This window comes from Bos grunniens, chromosome 2, assembly GCF_055505025.1.
Source record: "Bos grunniens cultivar Pamir isolate PY7600 chromosome 2, Bosgru_T2T1.0, whole genome shotgun sequence".
Classification (NCBI taxonomy): domain Eukaryota; kingdom Metazoa; phylum Chordata; class Mammalia; order Artiodactyla; family Bovidae; genus Bos; species Bos grunniens.
This window is the reverse complement of record NC_141166.1, coordinates 50,637,965-50,663,470: the sequence shown is the minus strand read 5'-3', so window position 1 is coordinate 50,663,470 and position 25,506 is coordinate 50,637,965. Positions and strand designations below refer to the sequence as shown.

Here is a 25,506-nt window from a genome sequence, read left to right as displayed (position 1 = left end):
TTTTCCTAGTATATAATTATATTTATATATTCAAACTCAAGTTCCTCAACTACTGTTATAATTAAACATGTCCAGTCTTTCATTTTCTTTTGGATTTTTTAAACTTGAAAAACTTAACCCTTTATTTTATGTGAAATGTGTGGAGTCTATTTTCTACCGATCGATTGCCCATTTTTCCAGCACCATTCACTAAGTAATGGTTATTTCTCCATTTTATTTATCAGGTTTGTTATGAAACCTCTTATATATGTATTAATTTATTTCTGGCATTTCTTTTCTGTTTCACTGGCCTCTATTTCTGTTTTTAATTCTACAATTTGGTAATATGCTTTGTTTTAAAGCCTAGTAGACTAAGTCACCTATCATTTCCCTGTTCTTTTTAAAGTAGGAAAGGAAACTGATGAAGAAATATGAAATATTTCTCAATATCCCATGTAAAAACATGTATTTTAGTACCTTTTCTATCAGTTCTTTTGTTACGTCATTTGTTTGTGTCTCATAAGTTAAAGGACATTCCTCAATCACAAGCCTTGGGCGTCTTTGTCCACTGGGTGCTGTCGAATGCTTCGTGCTGTAACAGAGAATATGTTTATGGTTGGAAGCCAATTGTTAATTTTTAACTAATAAGCTCATGTGAAAATGAGTGAGCTACTCACAAATAAGGTCAAGGTATCCCTTTTTCTTTGTTATTTCAACTTTAATGGTTGTCTTCTTATGTAAAATTATCAGAAAAAAACATAATAATTTTTATTTAGATTACCTTGGTTAAAATCTCTAAGAATTTAATTTCTAATTTAACATGAAAGAAAAGCTACACGTCCATTGTTTTGATAAGTTATGAGAAATTATTTTAGATCACAGCTATACCTCATTATTGTGCAAAAGTGATCCTTCTTAAGTGCAGATAAGTATTGTCCTATCTTTTTCCTTTTTCTTCTTTTCTCACCTTCCCCCCTTGATTATTCTTAGCCATGGCAGGGCACTGCTAAATCTATTTGAAGTAGAGCAAAAAGAGAAAAATAACTTATCCATGGTTTATAAGATTTGTAGTTAGGACATAAAGTGTTGCTACTGTGTGGTAAGTGACCTATTTACCTAGTAATGCTTGAACTAGTAAAGACCTGATGTGGCACCCTGTCATGGATAAAGCTGGTTGTGTACATGTCCTCTCAGAATGTCCAAGTGGGCAGTTAGTTATTCAGTAGCAGACAGGGTTCCTAAAAGCACATTGGGAATTTTTTTTTAAAGCCTTTTCTTTTCCCCCAATCTTTCTGTTTCCTTCTCTCTTTCCCTTATTTCATTTTCCCTTCTCTGCTTAGTCCTTTCACAGTTAAAGTGATTATTAGTCCATCACTGTAAAGAGAAAACACAATTTCTACCTTGGTCTTTGAAATGATTTTGATACAGTTGAAGAGTTGTGTAACAAATATTTAATATGTGTATCAAAGACATTGGTTTGGTTATTTTTACTTTTCCACCTGTAAGGAACAACAGTATTCTGAATACTATCAAATGTACAAGCTAGGTTAGGAAAAACATTTGTATTGTCTGGAAAAGCAGCCATTAAAATTTAAAAAGCTAAAAAAAAAATCTAAAAAGGATGACTTTTATCTCCTAGTTTTTGGAAAAAGCTGGTAAGAGATCTATCCAGTTTATAAGAACTCAGCATGTAGGACTTTTTGCTGTAGAAGTTTTAGAAGTTAGTTTCTGTGGCTACTGTTAGTAAAACTACATCGGACACTTCAGAAAAAATGCTCAGTGAAAGAGGACTTGTTCAGTCAGCTCTTTCAGCTCAGTGATTGGAGGCAGCTAACTGTTACTCCCTCATCTGGTGAAGTTGCTACAGGAGTGTTCTCGCTCTTCTTGAGTATATTTTTCTTTTCTTCTGTTCACTGACATCCTTACCAAGGACCTATTTTTGTCTGCAAGGGGCTCAATCCTGAGAAGTTTTAAGGAAGGAGATTGACATTTTCTTCTCCCAATCCAAGTTCAACTTGTTGGAAAATCTGCCTTTAAGCCAAAACCCCTAATTATCCTTTATTCTCCATCACTGGGTTCAAACTTTCTTTTCTTTTAGCCAAAGAAAACTTTCTCTCTTAACAGCTTCTCAATATGACAGTTTTCTTGAGCACCAGCCTTACCTTAATTTCAAGCGCGATAGCACCACCCTGTATAGGTAACTTGCAGGCAAGTGTTTTTGCTGCCCCACAGGTTGTATAACAGGATGAATAGCTCCAACAATATATCCTTTAAGATAGTAGTCTTCCACTTTTGTTACTATATCAAGAATGGAATTTATCTTGATGACTTCTGGGTTTGGTGAAGCTGAAATATCAAATACAGAGACATTTGCACATTCATAAAGTTGAACTATACATTATTTCTATCTATGTGTGATGACACTAATGAATAGAAAACACACTCATGCATATGACTTAATCTCAAATAAAGTTACACTAACAGGGATTACATATTTTCTAAGTTAATTCCAGAAAAAAAAGCAAAAGTAATCTTAAAAGCTGGCAGATATATAGTATTACCAATATGTCTTAAAGTGGAAATATAATACCTTGTATATATATATGTATGTTTCAATTTCTATTAAGGCAGTTTTATATTTTAGGATTTCATTTGAGTGACTCTATTTCCATTAATAGATATAGAAGACATATATAGGAGAAACAGTATTAGGTTTAGAAGCCAATTGTTTTTATGATTCTGGACAAGATGAGATGTAAAATTTCTTAAGAGTGATATTCATACAAATCTAAAGACTAAAAATGAAGAAATGATATTTGTTAAGCAAGAATTGTTAAGTGCTTTCTTATTTCCAATTACACTTCAAAAACATCATGTTTTAAGTTTCTCTGGGAAACTAAAAATATGATTTCTTATGGCACTTAATAAATATTTGAGTAAAGAAACTGAAAAAGTAAAGGTACCCAGAAATTCTTTTTAATAAGCAAAAATTCTAAATATAAAGGAAATTTAAATGCAAAATTTGGTATGCAGTTGAACCATCCCTTTGAAGTAGGACAAATCTGTAGAAACTATAGAAAAGTAGAATCTGTATAGTTTTCAGTAAAAGGAAAAGGGTGTGTTATATGGGAAATGAATATTTTTTCAGTATTAATTTTAAAAACAACTTCATTTTCTGTAATATTATTTCTAACTTTCTGGAAAACCACCAAGAATTAATAGCTATAAATAGAGCTGTAATTTGGTTATCTCTTGAGTAACAAGACATATGAAATTAACTCCAGGTATGGGTAGCACTGGTTGTTGGCATTCTGTTAGTGTGGTCAGTGCTGTCCAGCAAAGAGCTGCTGCCAGCTGCCCAAACACAGGAAGTAGGTTAAGAAGCAGACAAGGAAGAAGGGTCAGAGGAAATCCCCACTGGCTCTTACATTCAGATCCACGTGATGGAACAGAAACACACCACTTGGGTTCATGTGGGTTCATGCCAACTTTTCAAATGAAAATAAAGCACTCCAAGAAAAGTTATATAAACCATGATGAATCCATTTACTCAAATGTTCATCCTTTTTTGGATTTAAACTAATCTATATACAATATATTTTCATCATTATGAATAGGAATAAAAACAAAGAGAGTGATCCTGGGCTTGGAAGAAACAGCTGGATTTCATTGCAAAATGACCCAGTTCTGCCTGCTTGTGTGGCAATCACTCTGTGATTCATTTGGTTTTACTTTTTTAGTATTTAACTACCAACGCTGATTTCCAAACAAAGGAAATAAGAAACTATAAAAGAGAATAAACTGTTAAGACTAAGGAATGAAATGTAGCCTAAACTTATTTTTAGACGTCTATACTAATCCTATATAGTTCTGAAGAAAATTTCAATCTTTTAATAGATCTCATTGCTTATTTGTAGAAAATGGAAATATTTAGCATAATTCAGAAGAATCTTCAGAGTCTGGCCTCTATCTACTTACTCAGCCTTCAGTCTTGTCGGTCTTTTTTTTGTACGTCTTGCTTTGGCAGGCCTGATTTACTGGTGTTCCTGAGCCAGGCACACTATTTCATGCCTACAGACCTTCATTTCCTTTCCTGCTCCCCAAGCTGAGTTAATCACGCCTTCCTCTGTGCTGTGCATCCTACTAGCTCCCTTACCAAGCTACATTATAGTTACTTGTTTATATATCTGGCTCTGCTGTTTGAGAATTCTTTACGGGCATAAAACCAGAATCACTTACCATGAGTAGAAAGTTACATATGAATAAATGCAACAAAAAGAAAACACTTATCAGAATCTATCGGGAGACTGTTATCTGCCAAAGGCTGAGCCACACAGCCCTAGTCTATCTTTGTCGAAAGGGAGAATTAGCCATCCAACTCTAAACTGATTAGATGGCTTAAAAAGAACTGAAAAGAGCACAGCTTTCTGGTTATGAGATTCAATGTTAGTTAATTCTGTCTGTGTGTACAACTTAAAGGCATCTTATGTTTAGTGCTAAGTCTTTTGGTAGAGGCTTGGAGCCCCTACTTGGACAGAAGTAGCAAGGAAAGGGAGAAGGCAATGGCACCCCACTCTAGTACTCTTGCCTGGAAAATCCCATGGACGGAGGAGCCTGCTAGGCTGCAGTCCATGGGGTCGCTAAGAGTCGGACACGACTGAGCGACTTCACTTTCACTTTTCACTTTCATGCATTGGAGGAGGAAATGGCAACCCACTCCAGTGTTCTTGCCTGGAGAATCCCAGGGACGGCGGGGCCTGGTGGGCTGCCGTCTATGGGGTCGCACAGAGTCGGACATGACTGAAGTGACTTAGCAGCAGCAGCAAGGAAAGAGTGATGGCCTGCAAGGGGGCAGAGGACATCAGAGGGAATAAAATGAATTGTGAAACTAGATAAAAGAACTATAAAAACTTTACAGTCTGAGGTCACTTAAAATACCTTCTACACTTCACTGGTCCACTTGATAATGAAGTCATTCCCTCCATTCTATTGTTTCAGAACACTGTTTTCAAAGGCAGACTTTTGTAGCACATTAAATGCAATCATGGAGAAGATGGCTATAACAAAATGACACTGGTGCTCAAAGAGATTTCCGTTCACTTAGAGAATGTATTTCTGAGGAACACCCTGTTCTCTGGTGATGTCAGAGAAATTTTGTGACAATGGAACAAATCCAGTTTTTCTTGTCTAATCTACATCCTCTTCTACTCTCAGTGAAGTAAGGTTATTGTCTTGAGTTCAATGCAAAATAATGTTAATGCACAAAACACAAACATACAAACAGACAGAAGTTTTGGGAGGAATTACAAACTAAGAAGTCCAAGAAAGCCACAAAGGGGGTAAAGAAAAGTTGTACATCAATACTTATAAGCATATCTTAGCATAAGTTTTTGTAAGGATCATATCACTTTGGGCCCAGTGCTTTACATTAATTATTCAACTGTCTCAAATGTGCATGTTCTTCTATTTGGAGGTCTGTGTGTCTTTTGATAAACTGCACTCAGCATAGACATGACAATTACTGTAAATGCTTAAAATATACTTATTAAAGGACCAGCTGTATGAAAAATTGGTTGTAACATTAACATATTCAGTGAACAGAGCTCCAGGATGCTCACGGAGCAGCAGTTTAGAAAATAGATTCTATGGGGAATTCCGTTGTGGCCCAGTGGTTAGGACTCTGCACTTTCACTTTCACTGCTGAGGGCCGGCAAGGTACTTTGCACCCATGTGCCTCAGTTTCCTCATCTGCAAGGTGAGAATAATAACAGTCTCTATAGGGTTGTTAGGATTGAATAAATTTATATTTATAAGTTTATATTTGTTCCTAGAAAGCATCTGGCATGTAGCTAGCATGTGCTATACAACTGTTGGCTGCTTTGTTAAATAAAGTCCTTTCCCGAGGAAAGAGGGGCAGCACACTATTCTCACTGTTAGCGTTAGGATCGGGAAGCAAATCACCCGGGCTCAAATTATGCCATGTACTAGATCTGGAATCAGTTACTTTGCTTCTCTGAGATGGGGACAAATTAACTTCATAGAGTTGCTTTGATAGTAACTATAAAACATGAGCCCAGGGCCTGGTACAAAATAAACACAGAGACATCAGAGACGTGTCTCTCTGTTGGTGGCCCAGCTCAGAAAAGACGGTTTTGAATGGAAGCTGTTCTCAGAGACAAGTCATTGTTGGTTTAAAAAAAAAATCTCCAGGAAGAAGTTCATTGTAGAGATCTGGACTTATTTCAAAAGCCCAGCCTGGGTCCGTCTGTAGAATTCTAGATCAGAGGCCCTTAACTCACACTCTAGACCTCAAATCCCTAACTCACCCTGTAGATTAGGTGTCCCCAGCTCACTCTCCAGACCAGGGTCCCTAACTCACACCGATCTATTCCATGGAGTCCCAGACTCAAATGTCCAAAGGTACCAGCTTGATTAAACAAAGAAAGGGGCTGTGCTGGAGAAGGGACCTGGGGAAGACTTAATACCTCATCTGAGAGTGCAGCAGCCTTGGTCCAGTAGTTGCCATGTGGGCCCAGTGTCACTGAATCTTCTTCTTAGTGGAGACAGGAGGATGGTGGTGAGAAGAGGGCTGTGATTCACTCTGTTGGCAGACTGTCTTTCTTATCTGACACTGTGACTTACTTTAAACATGCCAGTGTCATTCAAGAAAAGTAAACCCAGGAGCAAGGAAAAGAGAAATAAATCTGGAAGTTTTGTTGAGAACATCCCTTCATGTAATCCCCTCTATTCTTAATAATGCTTTAAACTGTGCTGAAAAGAGACTGGCAACCTGATTCAGCTTAGAGACGTGAAGAAGGGTGAGCTGTGCCCCCAGAGTGAGGTATTTTCATCAGCGCTCACTAGAGTGGATAATTACGTTTCTGTGAGAGGCTTGGTGTCTGCGTCAAGCCTTTGATTTGATCTCCTTACACTGGGGTGGTAATATCAGAGACTCTATTACTTTAAAACACAGGAAATTAGCGGGGAGGTGTGGTTGTTTTGGCTAGAACTGAAGAGCACAGGCAGTTAGCAGCAGCTGCGAGCCATCTTGCTCTTAGCTCCTCAACCACCAAGAGTTCCTTCTCAGTTCCTTGGGAGATGGAACAAACGTTGTTGACAGCATTAATGGGTGGGGTTGGTTGCTATTCAATCAATGCTACATGATTGGTAAAAGCTTTATTATACCTTACAAGGCCATTGTGAAGGAAAGTATTTTGTAGTTGCTTTGAAAACTACCCACATGCAGTGTGGATTTTTTTCTCATTAAAATGTAAACATATAGAAGGTTAAGTAACGTTCTGTCATTTTTCCTCATAGTTTCTGAAATAAAATATCAGTACACTTTTTTATGGTCCTTTGCTTAAAAACTTCATAGATAAAGATCTAATTTTAAAAATACAAAAAACTCACATTCTTTTAGTATAAAGCTAAGAACTTGTTCAATACCAAAAGCTTCGCTCTGATGATGTAACTCTATGAAAAAAGTCCAGGACACATAAATGTGTTTTTTTGTGAAGATTGGTATGTATTTTTGAAATATTTATGAAACATTATTTCCTCAGATAAAGATACGATGGCAAACACTGGCAAGTAATCTTACCATATTTTCAAAAGGGAACAGACTGTCAAAATCCATATTATATTTAGCAATTATAGTAAAAAATAACAAGTAACATATACCAGGGTATTCTGTGCCAGGCACTATGTGAAGTGCTTTACATGCCTAATATTAATAAGTCCTTACAAAAACTCCATAAGGTAGATATTATCACTGTTCTCAAATGAGGAAACTCAGGAAGAGAGAGGTTTGATAACTTGCCCAGATTGTTAGTGAGTGGTAAGGCTGTGCCCCTGATGGTGGGAAAGATTGAAGGCAGGAGAAGGGGTGACAGAGGATGAGATGGTTGGATGACATCACTGACTCAATGGACATGAGTTTGAGCAAACTCCAGGAAATAGTGAAGGACAGGGAAGCCTGGTGTGCTGCAGTCCATGGGGTGGCAAAGAGTCCAACACAACTGAGCAACAGAACAGCAACAACAACAACAAAGGCTGTGACTGTACCAGACAGAATGACTCCATGGGGGGCTTGGGCGTGGGTGGGGCGGGCAGAGGCCCGGGCTGCGCGCGCAGGGGGAGGTCGCCCGGCCCGCGAGGTCCAAAAAAAATTAAAAAAAAAAAAAAAAGAATGACTCCATGGAATTCTTCAGGCAAGAATATTGGAGTGGGTTGCCATACCCTCCAGGGGATCTTCACGATCCAGGGATAAAACCTGCATCTCTCACGTTTCCTGCATTTGCAGGCAAATTCTTTACCACTAGTGCCACCTGGGAAGCCCTTTTAGCACCTACAGGAAAGTAAAACTTCATTTGCAATTTTGTTAATTCGGAATTTGTGCAAATTCAGACATGAGCTGCACTAAAGCTTTTGATTTCTATAAATTATTAAGCAATTTAATGTATGGATATTAAAAGGAGTATCTGGTTTACGCTACTTGTCAAAATGTTTTGTTACTTAGAAATATAAACTACTATATAAGGAACATCCAAATTACATAACTTTTTGTTTTCAATAAAAGTTGCCATCTTTGTAGTCACTCATTAATATATTTAATTGAAGTAATACAGTTGTAGTTTTGAAATACACTCCAACTGGAGGAACTACATAGTTCATTATTATAGGCAGCTGTGCAAAAGATCACATCATGACCACTTAAAACTCTTGCAGTCTGTGTTCCACTGCTGCCTCCTTCATGTGCTGCACTCCACCTATTCTATTTGCAGTTCCCAAACCATGAAATATTCTCTTGTTTCTGAGTCTGTTCATCTTGTCTTTCAGCCTTGTCTTACTCCCACTTCCTACTTAGCTTTTTTTTTTTTTTTTTTAACCTTTAAAAAAATCTTGTCTGGGGGTAGAAACGTAACATACAGAAAGCACAAAACATATTTTAAAGTGCCAACATTTGGTAATGCCATCCATTCAAAAATCTGAAAATGACAGGCACTTCAGAAGCCTACCATTCCGCCCTTTACGATCACAATCCCTCTCTCCCACTCTGTGCTAACTTGACTTTTTCTTTTACTTTGACTTTTATGGTCCTCAATTCCTTGCTCTTCTTCTTAGTTAACTATGCAAGAATGGTGGCGCTCATGGTAAAGAACCTGCCTGCCAATGCAGGAGACGTAAGAAATGTGGATTTGATCCCTGGGTCGGGAAGGTCCCCTGGAGAAGGGCTCAGCAACCCACTCCAGTATTCTTGCCTGGAGAATTTCATGGACAGAGGAGCCTGGTGGGCTATGGTCCATAGGGTTGCAAAGAGTTGGACATGACTGAAGCGACTTAGCATGCATGCATGCAAGAATGTAAATAAACACTATAGTTCAGTTTTCTCAATTTTTGGAGCTTTATGTAAATGGAATCATACAATATGTGCTTTTGTGTTTGTTTTCTTTCACTGAACATTAAGCTCGTGAAATTCACCTGGTACAGCTTGTGCAGTTATGATTTGTTTTTCTCATTGCATTATAGTAGAGAACCACAAAAGTACTGCCTATGGCCTGTTTTGTCGCATATGGTATGTTGACTCTACATTGGCTGAGCTGAGTAGTCAGGACAGAGATCACATGGGTCACAAAGCCTAAAATATTTGCTATCTGGCCCTTTTCAGAAAAAGCTGGCGTGCTACGGTTCATGGGGTGGCAAAGAGTCGGACACGACTGAGTGACTGAACTGAACTGAGTCTTACTTCCGCAGTGTAGGGTTGCATTGTATGTACAGGTACATGTGCTCAATCGCTCAGTAGTGTTTGACTCTCTGCAGCCCCATAGACTGTAGCCCTCCAGGCTCCCCAATCCATGAAATTTTCCAGGCAAGAACTGGAGTGGGTTACCATTTCCCACTTCAGAGGATCTTCCTGATCCAGGGATCGAACCTGCATCTCTTGTGTCTCCTGAACTGGCAGGCTGGTTCTTTACCACTAGCACCACCTGGGAAGCCCTGCATAGTATGATATACCATAATTTACTTTTCCAATCTCTTGTTTGTAGATTTCTGAGTTGTTCACTCTTTTGGGGTTATTACAAGTAGTCCTTCTATCAGTATTTTTGTATGTGCTGCAGGTGAATGCGTAGTCACGCTTCCACTGGGATATGGATCTTTGCTAAAGAGATAATGACAAAGCATTTTTTTTTCAAAGTGGTTGTACCAGTTTACAAATACCTGGTATCAGCAGTCTTTTGACATTTTAGGGGCTTCCCTGGTAAAGAATCACCTGCAATGCAAGAGACCTGGGTTCCATCCCTGGGTTGAGAAGAACCCCTGGAGAAGGGAATGGCTACCTACCCCAATAGTCTGGCCTGGAGAATTCCATGGACAGAGGAGCCTGGCAGGCCACAGTCCATGGGGTCACAAAGAGTTGGACATGACTTTCATTTTCTTAACATTTTAGCTGTTTTTTGGATAATTTGTAGTGGTTTCTCACTGTGGTTTTAGCATGCATTTTTCCTGATTACTAATGAAGCTGAGCACAGTTTCATATGTCTGTTGGCCATTTGGATTTCCTATTTTGTCATCTACCTGTCCAAATTTCTTGTCTGTTTTTCTATTCAGTTGTTTTTTCCTTTTTGATTTTCAGTTTCATTTTATGTATTATGGATACAAATCTTTGTCTAAGTTCCACTCATTCTTTAGATGATAGGAGGTGGCACTTAAAAATTTTTTTAAAAACATTTTTTAGCAACAAAGCAAGCTTTTTTTCTTAAAAAATAATTTTATTTATTTATTTTTGACTGTACTGGGCCTTTGTTGCTTTGTGCGTGCTTCTTCTTGTGGTGAGTGGGGGCTACTATTCATTGCGATACGTGGGCTTCTCATTGCAGTGGCTTCTCTTGTTGCAGAGCACTGACTGTAGGGCACGGGCTTCAGTAGTTGCGGCACGTGGGCTTAGTAGTTGTGGTTCCCAGTTTTAAAGCACCAACCCAGTATATGTGGCACATGGACTTAGTTGCCACGATGGGCATGTGCGATCTGCCCAGACCAGGGATTGAACCTGTGTCTCCTGTATTGGTAGGTGGATTCTCTACCACTTGAGGGAAGCCTGAGGTGGAATGTCTTTTAAGGAGTCTTTCTGGATCTACCTATCAAGTGGAGGTGCTCTTCTTTCCTCCTCTACAACCCTCAGATTTCTAGCAAAGCCTGTATCACAGCATAGAGTGTTTGCACCATAAATGAATACCCCACAGCAGGATGCTCGCTACGATGCAGGTTCTTACAAGTCAAGGACTAGGGTTTACTTATCTCTGTATCCTCATTCTGAGCTCAGTAGGTGCTGAGTAAGTGTTAGTTCAGAGAATAAATAAATGTCCACCCAGATATAAGAAAAAACCCCAATATAATGTAGATTGCCAATAGGAATGTATTTTCCTCCCAACATCAATATTTATTCAAGTGGGTTGAAAAGTGAAAGTGAAGTTTCTCAGTGGTGTCCGGCTCTTTGCGACCCCATGGACTGTAGCCTACCAGGCTCCTTGGTCCATGGGATTTTCCAGGCAAGAGTACTGGAGTGGGTTGCCATTTCCTTCTCCAGAGGATATTCCCGACCCAGGGATCGAACCCAGGTCTCCCGAATTGTAGGCAGACGCCTTACTGTCTTAGCTAACAAGTGGGTTAATTGTATGCTATTATCAGAGATTCCCTACTCCCCCAGGTCAGAATAGGATCTTTCTCTTCTATAACAGTCTGAAATTGTGAGGTTTTATTATGTTTTTAAACCAAAATATCCCACCAATTTAAACATAAGGAAAGTCTGTATGCAGTTTTTCACCTGGTAGGAGTTTGCACGAGGGACCATGTCAAGGATTCTGTTGACGCTTGAGTAAATTTAGCAATTTTTGCTATAAATTTCTTTTTATGTAGCATTTTACATTTGAAAATCTTTTGACAGCTTGAGAAAATATTCAAGAACTTATGAGTCAAACAGATACAGAAAATTTAGTTGGACTGATCTTCCTTCTTTCCTTCCTTCCCTCATTTCTGACACTTTATTCATCTCTTGTTGATTTTTAGATGCATTCTCTTCAGTGCTGCATTTTCATTCTTCTTGAAAGTTCTCTAGTATTTAAAATTACTGATCATTTCTTCCTTTTTGAAGCCCTTCCTTCCCTTGTTTTCTCTGGTGCTATACACGTTGCAGTTGTCCTCAGACTGTGTCATTTTTGTTGGAGGTGGTTTAGTTGCTAAGTCGTGTCCAACTCTTTGCAACCCCATGGACCGTAGCCTTCTAGGTTCCTCTGTTCCATGGGATTCTCCAAGAAAGAATACTGTTGTGGGTTGCCATTTCCTTCTCCAGGGAATCTTTCCAACCAGGGAATTGAGCCCAGGCATCCTGCATTGTAGGCAGATTCTTTACCGACTGAGCTACAAGGGAATGACTTGTAGACTCCGTCATTTTTGTTGAATAGTCCTCAATACCATTAAATATGCCTGATGACTCAGCCCAAGACACTTATGCTCTGCCCATATTCTCCTCTTTAAGACTTTATTTACTTCAATTCCTCCTGGAAGTCATCATCTCCAGCCGTGTACCTGTAACTCTCTCTGCCAGGATGTTCCACTGCCACCTCACAGGCAGCGTGCCTGGAATGGAATTGCTGTTTCACCCACTGACTCTTTGTGGGATGCCCCTTGTACTGTGGGAGGCATGGTTATTCCCACAGTTACTCAGGCTCAGAACTGGGAAGTCATCCTGGATTTCTCATTCTTTCTGTCCCTCCCTATCCAGCCCACCATAGGCTAAGTTCCTCTTTGGTAATGTCTCTTACAAATGCCCCTTGTATCCTCTCCTCATTGCAGGTCCACACTGTCAGTTGTGTTCAACTCTTTGCGACCCTATAAGACTATAACTCGCTAGGCTCCTCTGTCCATGGCATTCTCCAGGTAGAAATACTGGAGTGGGTTGCCACGCCCTCCTCCAGGGGATCTTCCCAATCTGGGGATCTTTCTGATCCAGGGATCTTTCCGATCCAGGGATTGAGGCCGCTTCTCTTATGTCTCCTGCACTGGCAGGCAGGTTCTTTACCCCTAGCACCTCCTGGGAAGCCCATTATTTCAACACCAGTTATTGGCCATCAGTCTTGTGCCAAACAGTGTGCCAAACACAGCAATGCAAAGGTGGACACGGCATACTTCCTGACCTTAAGGAGTTCATAATCTTGTCCAGTCTGACCAATTAGAATTTAAAGTACCAGAAGGCAAAAACTATGCGTTATTTCTTTTTGTATTTCATTGCTTATCAGCATCTTCTATGGAATCCATACATCAATATATTTATTACTGTAACAATGATAACAAAAGACAATGAGAGTTTCTGTTCTCATAATAAGAAAGCTAGCCAGGGCCCAGCAAAATTTTTCTCAATGCGTTTTTACATAATTCTATTAGAAAGTCAAATAAGGAAGTTACCATCTGTCCTTCTTTTGGGTTTCTAATATTATAGAAATTTCTTTTTAATCATAAAGATATACATGCTCTAAAAATCTTTAAGGCCATGGTTATTCAGATTATTTTCTAGGATTGCACAAGAAGGCACACCAACCCTTCTGGATCATTTGCAGAGTTCATTGAACTTTTCACTAATAAATTCTGTAATATGTGTCAGAAATTCTGACACACACTCTCATTAATACACATGTATAGATTACTATACAATAATTCAGAAAATTTATCACAAAGACTGTGCTGAAATCTCAATAGTGCAATTAGTAGACCTGGCCTAAAGCTAGGGGGGATAATACTTAACTTTTATTAAGTGCTTCTTCTGTGCATGGGTGCTCAGTCACTCAGTCATGTCTGACTCTTTGTGACTCTATGGACTGTAACCTGTCAGGCTCCTCTGTCCATGGGATTATCCTGGCAAGAATACTGGAGTGGGTTGCCGTTTCCTCATCCAGGGGATCTTCCTTACCCAGGGGTTGAACTTGTGTCTCCTGCATTGCAGGCAGATTCTTTACCACTGAGCCACCTGGGAAGCCCTGCTTACCAAGTGCCAAGTACTTTTTCAAAGAGATTATTTTGTATAATCTCCTTTAATCCTTAAAACAATTCTATTATGTAAGCACCATTAGAATGCCCATTTCATAGATGAGGAAGCTGAGATACAGCAAAGTTCATAAACTTGCTAAGTTAGTGAGTGAAAGAGTATAGATTCAGAAGCCAGGAACTTGACTCCAGACCCTTGTGTGCTTAATGATTAGACTATTATTTCTCCCATAGGAAATAGCAACCCTCTCCAGTATTCTTGCCTGGAGAATCCTAAGGACAGAGGAGCCTGGCAGGCTATAGTCCATGGGATTGCAAGAGTCATACACAACTTAGCAACTAAACCACCACCACCACCAGAGATATATAAATAATGGCTCAAAGTCCCCACAACACTAAAAAAAAAGTGTGGGAAAGGCACACACACACACACACACACACACACACACATACATGCAGAGGGAATGGAACTAAATGGAAAACAAATTGTTCAAGATAATTATACCCACTATAACACAGGGCACTGAAAATTTCAAAGGGTTTCCTGCCCCACTGGGACTAACTCCCTATCCCATGTTCTCTGTTGGGAAAAACAGTGGAGAATAACGTAAGAGACAGACTCTTCATGAGCACACACAGCTGTCGCCACCAGACCATTTTGTTTCCTGGAAGGTTACTCACTGCACATGGCCTCTGAGAGGCAGAAGATGCCACTATTCAGTAGTCCTTACAGCAACTCCAGGTCAGAATGGCTGGGGCTAAACGTAGAAGGCTGGCGTGCTTTAACCCCCATGTGACTCACTTCTCTGTACACTAGAGGAATAGGTGGGGGTGAGATACAACAGAAGAGAAAAAGGTGATTTGTGGAGCTGGGCTGATACTGAGTTTTGGCTTTTGAAGCAAAGGCAGAGACACAAACAAAACAAAACCGAAAACATGTGGAAGAATCGGAGAGAAAGGGAACACCAGGAGACTAGGCGCCTGGACCAAATAGGAACCAGGTGCAACTTTAAAATACATGCTTGCTTTCTGAGTTAGCATTTGCAAACTATGCCCGTATCTCCACTTTATATTGTAATACTCTGTCATCTCATCCAAACACGTAGAGTGAAAGGTAGAAATTTTACTCCTTTCACAGAGAAAAGGGCTTCTAATAATAACAAAACCAAAATGACTTCTGAAGAAAACTGTAGATTTTTCTGATTCAAGGATGGTTGCATTTAAACAAATTTGTTTGACATTGCTAACACTGTTGGGAAGAAATAAATCAGAAAAAAAAATTAAGTTGCTTTAAGACCTATGGGGATTTGTGCAGCAAATCTTAAAGCACAGATCAGAATGGCTGTGGCCTAATCTTTATGAACAGATAAGGTTTTGAGGTTAAGGAAAATATGTATTTGTGTCCTTGAATTTATAAAAATCAGTCCTAAATAATTGACAACAATCAATGGAGAAAATATAGCACCACATTACAAATATTTTCTCAAATGATGGTTTTTGAAAAAGTATAGAAAAATTCATTTGAGTAGTTACTTCTCTGATTATCACCATTATCTTTATCTACTTTTAACTTTCATCATTAAAAAGAAAAGTAAGAATACTGACAGTTTTCCTTTTGGTAGCCTTAACCTTAGGTAAAAATGGAAATGTAAATACATTAAAAATATATGTACAGACTTTGCATATGTCTCTGGAAGGGAGTTTGCTGGCTAGCTCAGTTTTTGACAAAGAAAAATGGGCTGCTCTTGCTACTTGCACAAAGATCCACTGTTTACAGAACAAACCAAAAAATGGAGAATTTGTGTTTAAAATAAATTAATATCCAGCCTGATAATATACTTAGTATAAATCTATTAACTGATAAAATGTGCAGCTTATTAGAATTTAAAAGCATAACTTGCCAATAAGAACTTAATACTAATATCTGGAAATTCTAATAGCAAGCAAGACAGTCAACTTCATTTTTAGTACCCTATAATTAAAGATATACTTCTGCTTTTTAAAAACTCAGTTTTATCAATGTCATTGTACAGTAAAGTTTCCAAAAGGAGTGAGGTAAAGTATTTGTGAAGTCGAGCTGCCTCTGTTCTGTGCACAAGGCTGCCATCTGGGCTTGTTTATTTGTGTTTCCAACTTTCTGGAACAGGGAGTTTCTCTGTTAGGGACCGGGTATCAAGCAAAGGAAGTATCTTACAGAAGACTATAGTTTTTTCTTTTTTACTGTATTTTCAAACTTCAGGTTTAGTTTGGTCAAAAATATCAAATGACTAGCACAATACAACATTTAACACAGTTGGAGGCCTCAGAATCGTCTTAGCAAATATTCTTCCACATGATGCAAGTAACATTTCCTACATGCCACCTTCTTGTGCCTTTCAGATCTTTTTCAAAACATAAACTGTCATTAAGGCTATAGCTACTTGGCCGAGAAAGCAAGCGTTTTTCATGAATCCTTCTACAAATAAGCATTTGATTTAAAAGTGAAAGAACTGTTTCCAAGCAGTTTTTCTAATTTTATAAAGTACATATGAGCCAAATTTACAAAAAACAAAGCAAACAGAACTGAAATCTTTCAGAATGTAATTAAGAAACAAAGCATTATTGTTAGATTGATTGCACAATCTAATTATGAAGCACCATGTAAAAAGCCACAAACCAACCCTTTAAAAAACTAGTAGTCCTTTATCTTTGAAATCTTTCATTTAACAAATAAAATAGAAGCAAAAATACCTTGTAATGTAAAGTCCAGCAATACATATTCGTAAGCAAATTCTGTCTTTGTTTCCACTTGCGGTCTCTTCAGGGTAGAAAATATTTTTCCAGGGCTGCTATCATCAGGGTCTTCTAGCTTTCTAAGTCCGCACCCCATGGCAAAATCTGTAAGGAATTAAATTGCAGGATAGGGGAGGGAGACCAGCAAACTCTGTTGTTTAAGCTGCAAAAAGAAAGTTACAGACTTAACTGCTTGGATTTTTTCCTCTAAAACATAGATACTCAAAAAGAAAACATTTGAGTCCAAAGAAAGGAGCTGAAGATTTTTTCTATCCATTTTGCTGTAAAGTCGCTGAACCCATGATGATTAAGCTACAGCTCTGGGAGGCTGGGCTTGATCTTAGTAGAAACATGCAAGCTGCTACAACTTAGCGGAGAATTTCCATGCCACGTCAATTTACAGCCAGCCCCCTACCAGAGTTCTGTCGCTCAGGGCACCAACAGTGCTTTGTCTATTCCAGTTGGCTGGATGATAAAGAAGGTGTCCAGAAACGGAAATAAAAAGGCAAAAGTGCAAATCAGATGGAAATACCTACAAGTAGAGGCTATATTCAGACATAGTGGCATGCAATTCTTTTTCTGTTTTCTCTTTTCCCTCTTTCTTGTGCCCACCCCCTCCTTCCTCCCTGCTACTACCAAGAAAGCAAAAGGAGAGAGAGAGAGAGAATGAAAAAAATGGATTCTCAACGTGGTTGGAAACAAAAATCATTTCCAGAAAGGAAGTCAGGAAACTATTTCTGGAGTCTAGAAAGAAAAAAGTTAAAGTTAAAAAAAAATTCCATTCTTAGTCTTTAGATAGCACTTTTGAGGATTTCTTTTCACATGAAGGTTTTTTATTTATTTATTTTTTTGTTGGAAAAATCATATACTAAACTGCCACAAATAAAATGTTTATATTAAACATAATAAAAAGATTTAACTGCAAAGAGACATTAATGTGGATTATTAATTTCATTAACATCTACAAAGTTTAAAATATTCTACTGTTAGAAGACTTATGATAGTAACTAACACTTCCACAGGTCCCAGAGTATCCTCAATTAAAAAACAACAACTGACAACTTGATTCATTCAGCCTTACAAGTTGCTATTTACCTGAAGTCAAGAACAATTCATAATGGAACAATGTAATGACTGTTACTGTATTTTATGATTTACATATCACTCTGATGAGTATGACATACTTATCAGAACTGTGAGCCCTGGAATCAGACCACCTGGGTTCAAATACAACTTCTAATGCCTACTAGGACGTGATCTTGGGCAAGTTATGGACCTCTCAAATTTCAATTTCCTCCCCTATAAAATGGAGTTAATACTAGTACTTACCTCACAGGCTTGTTACGAAGGTTGAAAAAGATAATCTTATCTCATATCTTAACATTACACTTGGCAAATAGTATAAAATAGATTTGTTAATGTGCTTTTACATTATAAAACAGGGTTGAGAATAGTAATAGAAAGGAAGTGATTCTGCCACCATTCCCATTATTTACAAAGCAAATCTTGATCAATTTCAGATTTTATAGAACACAAGCCTGAAAAGATTTTTCAGTTACATTGAAGAGTGCACATGAAAACTCTCAAAAAGGGATAGATTATTTAGTTTGTAGATCACTGTGACCTCTTGTCTCTTCCTTCTGCCTTCTTTAAATAGCTTACTTCTCAGAAGTGTTTTTTAACAGAGGAAAATTCCATAGTCTTTCATTCTCAAGGATGAGCACGGTTGGTCATAAGCAACTTCTGGGTAAATTTGGCTAAAAAGACAGCAGATTCTGATCTAGTGTGACTGATTTGACTATTCCCAGTGCTTCTATACCTGTCATTTTTCATGTTCTCTTTTGCTGTAAGCTCTAGAATGGCAGAAATAGAGTATGTGAAGCTCATAATCAAGATTGCTGGAAGAAATATCAATAACCTCAGGTATGCAGATGACACCACCCTTATGGCAGAAAGTGAAGAGGAACTAAAAAGCCTCTTGATGAAAGTGAAAGAGGAGAGTGAAAAAGTTGGGTTAAAGCTCAACATTCAGAAAACTAAGATCATGGCATCTGGTTCCATCACTTCATGGGAAATAGATGGGGAAACAGTGGAAACAGTGTCAGACTTTATTTTTTTTGGGCTCCAAGATCACTGCAGATGGTGACTGCAGCCATGAAATTAAAAGATGCTTACTCTTTAGAAGGAAAGTTATGACCAACCTAGATAGCATATTCAAAAGCAGAGACATTACTTTGCCAACAAATGTCCGTCTAGTAAAGGCTACGGTTTCTCCAGTGGTCATGTATGGATGTGAGAGTTGGACTGTGAAGAAGGCTGAGCACCGAAGAATTGATGCTTTTGAACTGTGGTGTTGGAGAAGACTCTTGAGAGTCCCTTGGACTGCAAGGAGATCCAACCAGTCCATCCTAAAGGAGATCAGTCCTGGGTGTTCACTGGAAGGACTGATGCTAAAGCTGAAACTCCAGTACTTTGGCTACCTCATGCAAAGAGTTGACTCATTGGAAAAGACTCTGATGCTGGGAGGGATTGGGGGCAGGAGGAGAAGGGGACGACAGAGGATGAGATGGTTGGATGGCATCACTGACTCGATGGACATGAGTCTGAGTGAACTCCGGGAGTTGGTGATGGACAGGGAGGCCTGGCGTGCTGCGATTCATGGGGTCACAAAGAGTCGGACACGACTGAGCGACTGAACTGACCCGCTATTGCTGTATTTGGTAAATTATTTATTAAATAATCATTGTATTATTAAGTATCTGCTATGTTCCAGGCACTAAATTAAATGCTGGCTGGGTACACAAGCTGACTAAATGTGGCCTCTGCCCTAAAGAAACTGAATTCTTAATGGGGAAGACAGACTTATAGATAATTTCAATTTGATTTGGTAGCTACTAAGATAGCATGCATAGGATGCTATAGAAATCCTCGAAAGAGCCTGTAACTCAGCTTAGAGGGTATAACAGAGCTGTTTTGAAGGATGAGCATGGATAAGATAGATAAACAGAGGTGGGGAGTATGTGCCAGGAAAAGGGAAAAGCATGAACCATACTATGGAATCATGAAACAGTATGGCATGAATTTGAAGGAATACAACACAGTTGAGAATTACTAGAACATAAAATTTGAAAGAAGACTAAGATGTAAGGGAAGCAAGAGTCAGTATAATGGGTTTTCTAAGTTGCACAAAGGGATTTTGACTTTATTTTGTATACAACAAAGGAAAATCATATAATCAAATGGAAAAATTAAAGGAGGAGTTTACAATAAGCAAATGACATAAGTGTATTTTTGGTAGGTTACTATGGTTGATTTGAGGAAGATGGCCTTAATAGGATCAAAATAGGGGGAGGCCAGTCATTCAGGAAAGTACTGCGGTAGTCCAGTTGAGAGTTGATGATTGAACAGATGAATGACTAAGATGCATCATTATGTCCTCAAAGAATTTTTATTATCTCTAGAAAAAGGAAATGCACTTCCTTTAGTTCAGAATTGCATCACTTAATCATTTTTCTCTCAAAAAGTCCAACAAAAGAAATTTTTGACTATTAATGATATTTTAAAACACATTTCTATGTCAATATGACACACATTCCATTTTAACAATTATATAGGATTTAGTTATATTAATATTATGCTTAATAAACAGCATTTTGGTTATTATCAAAGTTTTATGGTGAATTTTGTAAAGATTACTTTTTCCCCTGCTTTGGATTAATTCCTAAATTCTTTGACTTTACTTCATAAATGGTCAGAGGAAATAGTTTACATACAAGGAAATCAGAAATAAGCTGAGAAAATGTATTCTAATGAGTAAATAATTCATTTACATTACTTACAGAAATATGTAATTGGCTATAAACTGTTTAAGATACTAATGTTAGATTTTTTTTCTTTTTATTGGTCTCTTCTGCATGGCATGTGGGACCTTAGCTCCCTGACCAGGGATGGAAACTGCACCCCCTGCATTGGAAGCCTGGAGTCACTGGACCAACAGGGAAGTTTTAGATTTTTCTTTAAAACTGTATTTTGGGCAGTAAGCTTTTGTTTGTTATCACACATATTTGCTCCATATCTCTTTAATGCTTGTACATTTTTAGACAAATACTTTTGGTTAAACAATGTCTTGCATCTCCAACTTGTACTTAAGAAAAATGTACATTCTTCAATAATATATTTTCCATTTGAAAAAAATGTCTGTTTTCTGGTTTTGTTACTTTGTTTTTTACATAAACTTGATATTTTAGAATAATATTAGACTCACAGCAAAATTGAGTGGAAAGTACAGAAAGTTTCTATAAATCCTCTTATACCCACTCAGGCACAACCTTCCACCAACACCCAGCACCACTGTGGCACTGTTATGGTGCATTTGTTACAATCAATCACACATCATTGATACATCATTATCATTCAGAGTCCTTAGATGACATTAGGGTTCATTCCTGGTGTTGTACCTTTTGACAAATAGGTACAGCAAATTTTTGACAAATATATATTGACATATATCCACCATTGCAGTATCATACAGAATTGCTTTCACTGTCTTAAAAATCTGTGCTCTACCTATTCATCCCATCTTTATTTCTTGTTTAACTTTTGATGTATCTGCTAATTGTAAGATAAATGGTAAAATAGTTCTTTCCCCCCTTCTGATATTCAACTGTCACAATCATATTTGTTTTCATAGATAATCTTTTGCCTGTCGTGTATCCCCAGGTTTGTTGTATATTGAGTAATTACATTCAGTAGGACACATTTCTGGAATAAATGTTTTTTAACATTGGTCATTTTTTTTTATTGATTTGTATTTGCTGTCAATTATAGATTTCAGGGACAGTTTTCAGTTCTGTACTGTATAGAGGGTTTTCCCAAGTGCAGACTCTTATGTGGCCAGATATGATGAAGATATATCTGTTCTTGTCTATGTTCCAGTATGGGCCCAGTTAGTCTTTGAATGAATGAATGAATGAGCTTTGTGAAACCATTCTCCATAATTTGTTGTTCAGTTGCTAAGCTGCGTGTGACTCCATGGACTGCAGCATGCCAGGCTTCCCTGTCCTTCACTATCTCCTGGAGTTTGCTCAAACTCATGTTAATTGAGTCAGTGCTGCCATCCAACCATTTCAACCTCTCTCACCCCCTTCTCCTCCTGCCCTCAATCTTTCCCAGCATCGGGGGCTTTTCCAATCCGTCATCTTCTTCACACTAGGTGGCCAAATATTGGACTACAGCTTGAGCATCAGTCCTTCCAGTGAAAATTCAGGGTGGATTTCCTTTAAGATTGACTGGTTCCATATCCTTGCAGACCAAGGGACTCTCAAGAGTCTTCTCCAGAACCACAGTTCAAAAGCATGATTTCTTTGGTACTCAGCTTTCTTTATAATTGGTAGCATATTATTCTCATGGTAACTACTCAAGTTTGGAACATGTGAGTTCACTGAAGTCTTAAAGCTTCTAAGAGATATATATCATCCAGCCCATTCTGTACAGAGAAAAGTTTTTGCATAATCATAAAATTTTAAAATTCAATCTATTTTATGTGGTCCTGATCCAAAAAAGAGGACTTCCCTGATGGTTCAGTGGTAAAGAATCTGCCTGCCAATGCAGGAGACTCAGGAGACTCGGGTTTGATCCCTGGGTCAGGAAGATCCCCTGGAGGAGGAAATGGCAACCTACTCCAGTATTCTTGCCTGGGAAATCCCATGGACAGAGGAGCTTGGTGGGCAACAGTCCATAGCGGTTGCAAAGAGTTGTAAGTGATTCTGCATGCAAGCAAGGCAAAAAAACCCCTCAAAACAACCAGTTTTATGAAATGCCTACTATATAGTAAAGCACAATGTGGACACAAAGATCAAAAAGCCAGTTTATGTTCTCCAGAATTCACAACCTAGCAGACCAACATTGAGTTTTAACTATTTAATGTAATGTTAGATTCAAAGTGTAGTCAAATTTCCTAAGTAATTAATGACTTCTTCAAAGCACTGTGCTGTGTGCTTAGTTGCTCAGTCCTGTCTGACTCTTTGCAACCCCACAGACTGCAGCCTGCCAAACTCCTCTGTCCATGGGACTCTCCAGGCAAGAATACTGGAGTGGGTTGCCATGCCCTCCTGCAGGGGATCTTCTCGACCCAGGGATTGAACCCACGTCTCTTGCATCTGCCAGCATTGGCAGGCAGGTTCTTTGCCACTAGCGTAACCTGGGGAGCCCCCTAATTCTGTTTAGGGAAATGCAAATCAAGACAACAGTGAGATAACATTTTATTACAGTAAAATACAACCAATAAAAAATTTACCATTTTAACTTTTATTTTTTATAATTTATTCTTTAATTGGAGGAAAATTGCTTTAAAATGTTGTGTTGGTTTCTGCTGTACAACAACACAATTCAGCCATAATATGTATATCACATCCCTCCTTCCTCTCCTCCCACCTCACCGTTCTAGGTCATCACAGAATACCAGGCTCAGCAGCATATGTTACATAGCAACTTCTTACCAGCTATTTTACACATGGTAGTGTATATATGCAGAGAAGGCAATGGCAACCCACTCCAGTACTCTTGCCTGGAAAATCCCATGGACGGAGGGGCCTGGTGGGCTGCAGTCCATGGGGTCGCTAGGAGTCAGACATGACTGAGCGACTTCACTTTATTTTTTCACTTTCATGCATTGGAGAAGGAAATGGCAGCCCACTCCAGTGTTCTTGCCTGGAGTATCCCAGGGACGGGGGAGCCTGGTGGGCTGCCGTCTATGGGGTCGCACAGAGTTGGACACGACTGAAGCGACTTAGCAGCAGCGGCAGCAGCGTATATATGTTGATGCTACTTTGTCTATTCATCCCACTCTCTCCTTCCCCTACTAAATTCACAATCCTGTTCTGTATATCTGCATCTCCATTCCTTCCCTGCAAACAAGTTCATCAATTTCATTTTTCTAGATTCCATATATTTGCATTAATATATGATATTTATTTTTCTCTGACTTACTTCACTCCGTGTAACAGGCTCTAGTTTAATCCACCTCACTAGAACTGACTCAAATTCATTTTTTTTAAATGGCGGAGTAATATTCCATTATATGTATGTACCGCATCATCTTTATCCATTCATCTGTTGATGGACATCTATGTTGCTTCCATGTCCTAGATATTGTAAATAAATAGTGTTGCTATGAACATTGCGGGTACATGTGTCTGTTTCTATTATGGTGGGATTGCTGGGTCAAATGCTAGTTTTATTCTTAGTTTTTTAAGGAATCTTCATACTGTTCTCCATAGTGGCTATATTAATTTACATTCCCACCAACAATGTAAGAGGGTTCTCTTTTCTCCACATCCTCTCTAGCATTTATTCTTTGTAGATTTCTCAGTGATGGCCATTCTGACTGGTGTGAGGTGATACCTCATTGTAGTTTTAATTTGCATTTCTCCAATAATGAGCAATGCTGAGCATATTTTCATGTATTTATTGGCCACCTGTATGTCTTCTTTGGAGAAATGTCTGTTTTATTCTGCCTATTTTTTGATTAGGCTATTTGTTTTTCTGATATTGAGCTATATGAGCTGCTTATATATTTTGGAGATTAATCCTTTGTCAGTTGTTTCATTGGCAATTATTTTCTCCCATTCTCAGGGTTGTCTTTTAATCTGGCTTATTTTTTCCTTTGCTGTACAAAAGATTTTAAGTTTAATTAGGTCCCATTTGTTTATTTTTGTTTTTATTTGCATTACTTTAGGTGGGGGGGTCAAAGAGGATCTTGCTGTGATTTATGTCAAAGAGTGTACTGCCTACATTTTCCACAAAAGCTTTATAGTTTCTCGCCTTACATCTTTAATCCATTTTGACTTTATTTTTGTGTATGGTGTTAGGAGGTGTTCTAGTTTCATTCTTTTATATATAGCTGTACAGTTTTCCCAGCACAACTTATTGAAAAGGCTGTCTTTTATTTACTGAATATTATTGCATTCTTTGTCAAAGATAAGATGCCCATAGGTGTGTGGGTTTATCTCTGGATTTTCTACCTTGTTCCACTGGTCTATATTTCTGTTTTTATGCCCGTACCTTACTGTCTTGATGACTATAGCTTTGTAGTATAGTTTGCGGTCAGGAAGGTTGATTCCTCTAGCTCCATTTTTCTTTCTCAAGATTGCTTCGAGAGGGCTTTACAGGTGTTGCTAGTGGTAGAGAACCCACTTGCCAATGCAGGAGACATAAGAGACATGAGTTTGATCCCTGGGTTGGGAAGGTCCCCTGGAGGAGGGCATGGCTTGAGAAATAAAACATTGCTTTGGCTATTCGGGGTCTTGTGTGTTTCTACACAAATTGTGAAAAATTTTGTTCTAGTTCTATGAAAAATACCCTTGGTAATTTGATAGGGATTGCACTGAATCAGTAGATTGCTTTGGGTGTGCAGACTCAGCTGTGTCCGACTCCTTGCGACCCCATGGACTGTAGTCTGCCAGGCTCCTCCATCCATGTAATTTTCCAGGCAAGAATACTGGAGTGAGTTGCCATATCTTATAATCAATTTCATAGTATTGATTATTCCAATCCAAGAATATGGTATATCCATTTGTTTGTGTCATCTTTGATTTCATCAGTATCTTACGGTTTTCTGTATACAGTCTTTTGTCTCTTTAGGTAGGTTTATTCTTAAGTATTTTATTCTTTCTGTTGCAATGGTGAAGGGATTGTTTCCTTAATTTCTCTTTCTGATTTTTC

General features: G+C 38.4%; 1 protein-coding gene across 15 annotated transcripts in view; it reads right to left on the bottom strand.

Annotated features, from left to right (window-relative positions):
* RFTN2 (raftlin family member 2) overlaps positions 1 to 17,498 on the bottom strand; it is a 77,511-nt gene extending 60,013 nt beyond the window's left edge. For 3 of the 15 annotated variants that reach the window (XM_086347509.1, XM_086347564.1, XM_086347608.1), the window contains exons 1-4: positions 16,744 to 17,107; positions 14,695 to 14,826; positions 2,142 to 2,325; positions 457 to 571 (exon numbers count right to left, since the gene is read on the bottom strand). In XM_086347509.1, coding sequence (XP_086203635.1) covers positions 457 to 571; positions 2,142 to 2,325; positions 14,695 to 14,701 — 306 coding nt within the window. In that variant the 5' untranslated portion in view covers positions 14,702 to 14,826; positions 16,744 to 17,107. Of the gene's footprint in view, positions 1 to 456; positions 572 to 2,141; positions 2,326 to 3,957; positions 4,184 to 6,464; positions 6,621 to 14,694; positions 14,827 to 16,743; positions 17,108 to 17,200 lie in introns of those variants that run through there. The other 12 variants (XM_086347476.1, XM_086347530.1, XM_086347548.1 and 9 more) reach the window with 9 other exon arrangements.
* Positions 17,499 to 25,506: the final 8,008 nt, after the last annotated feature.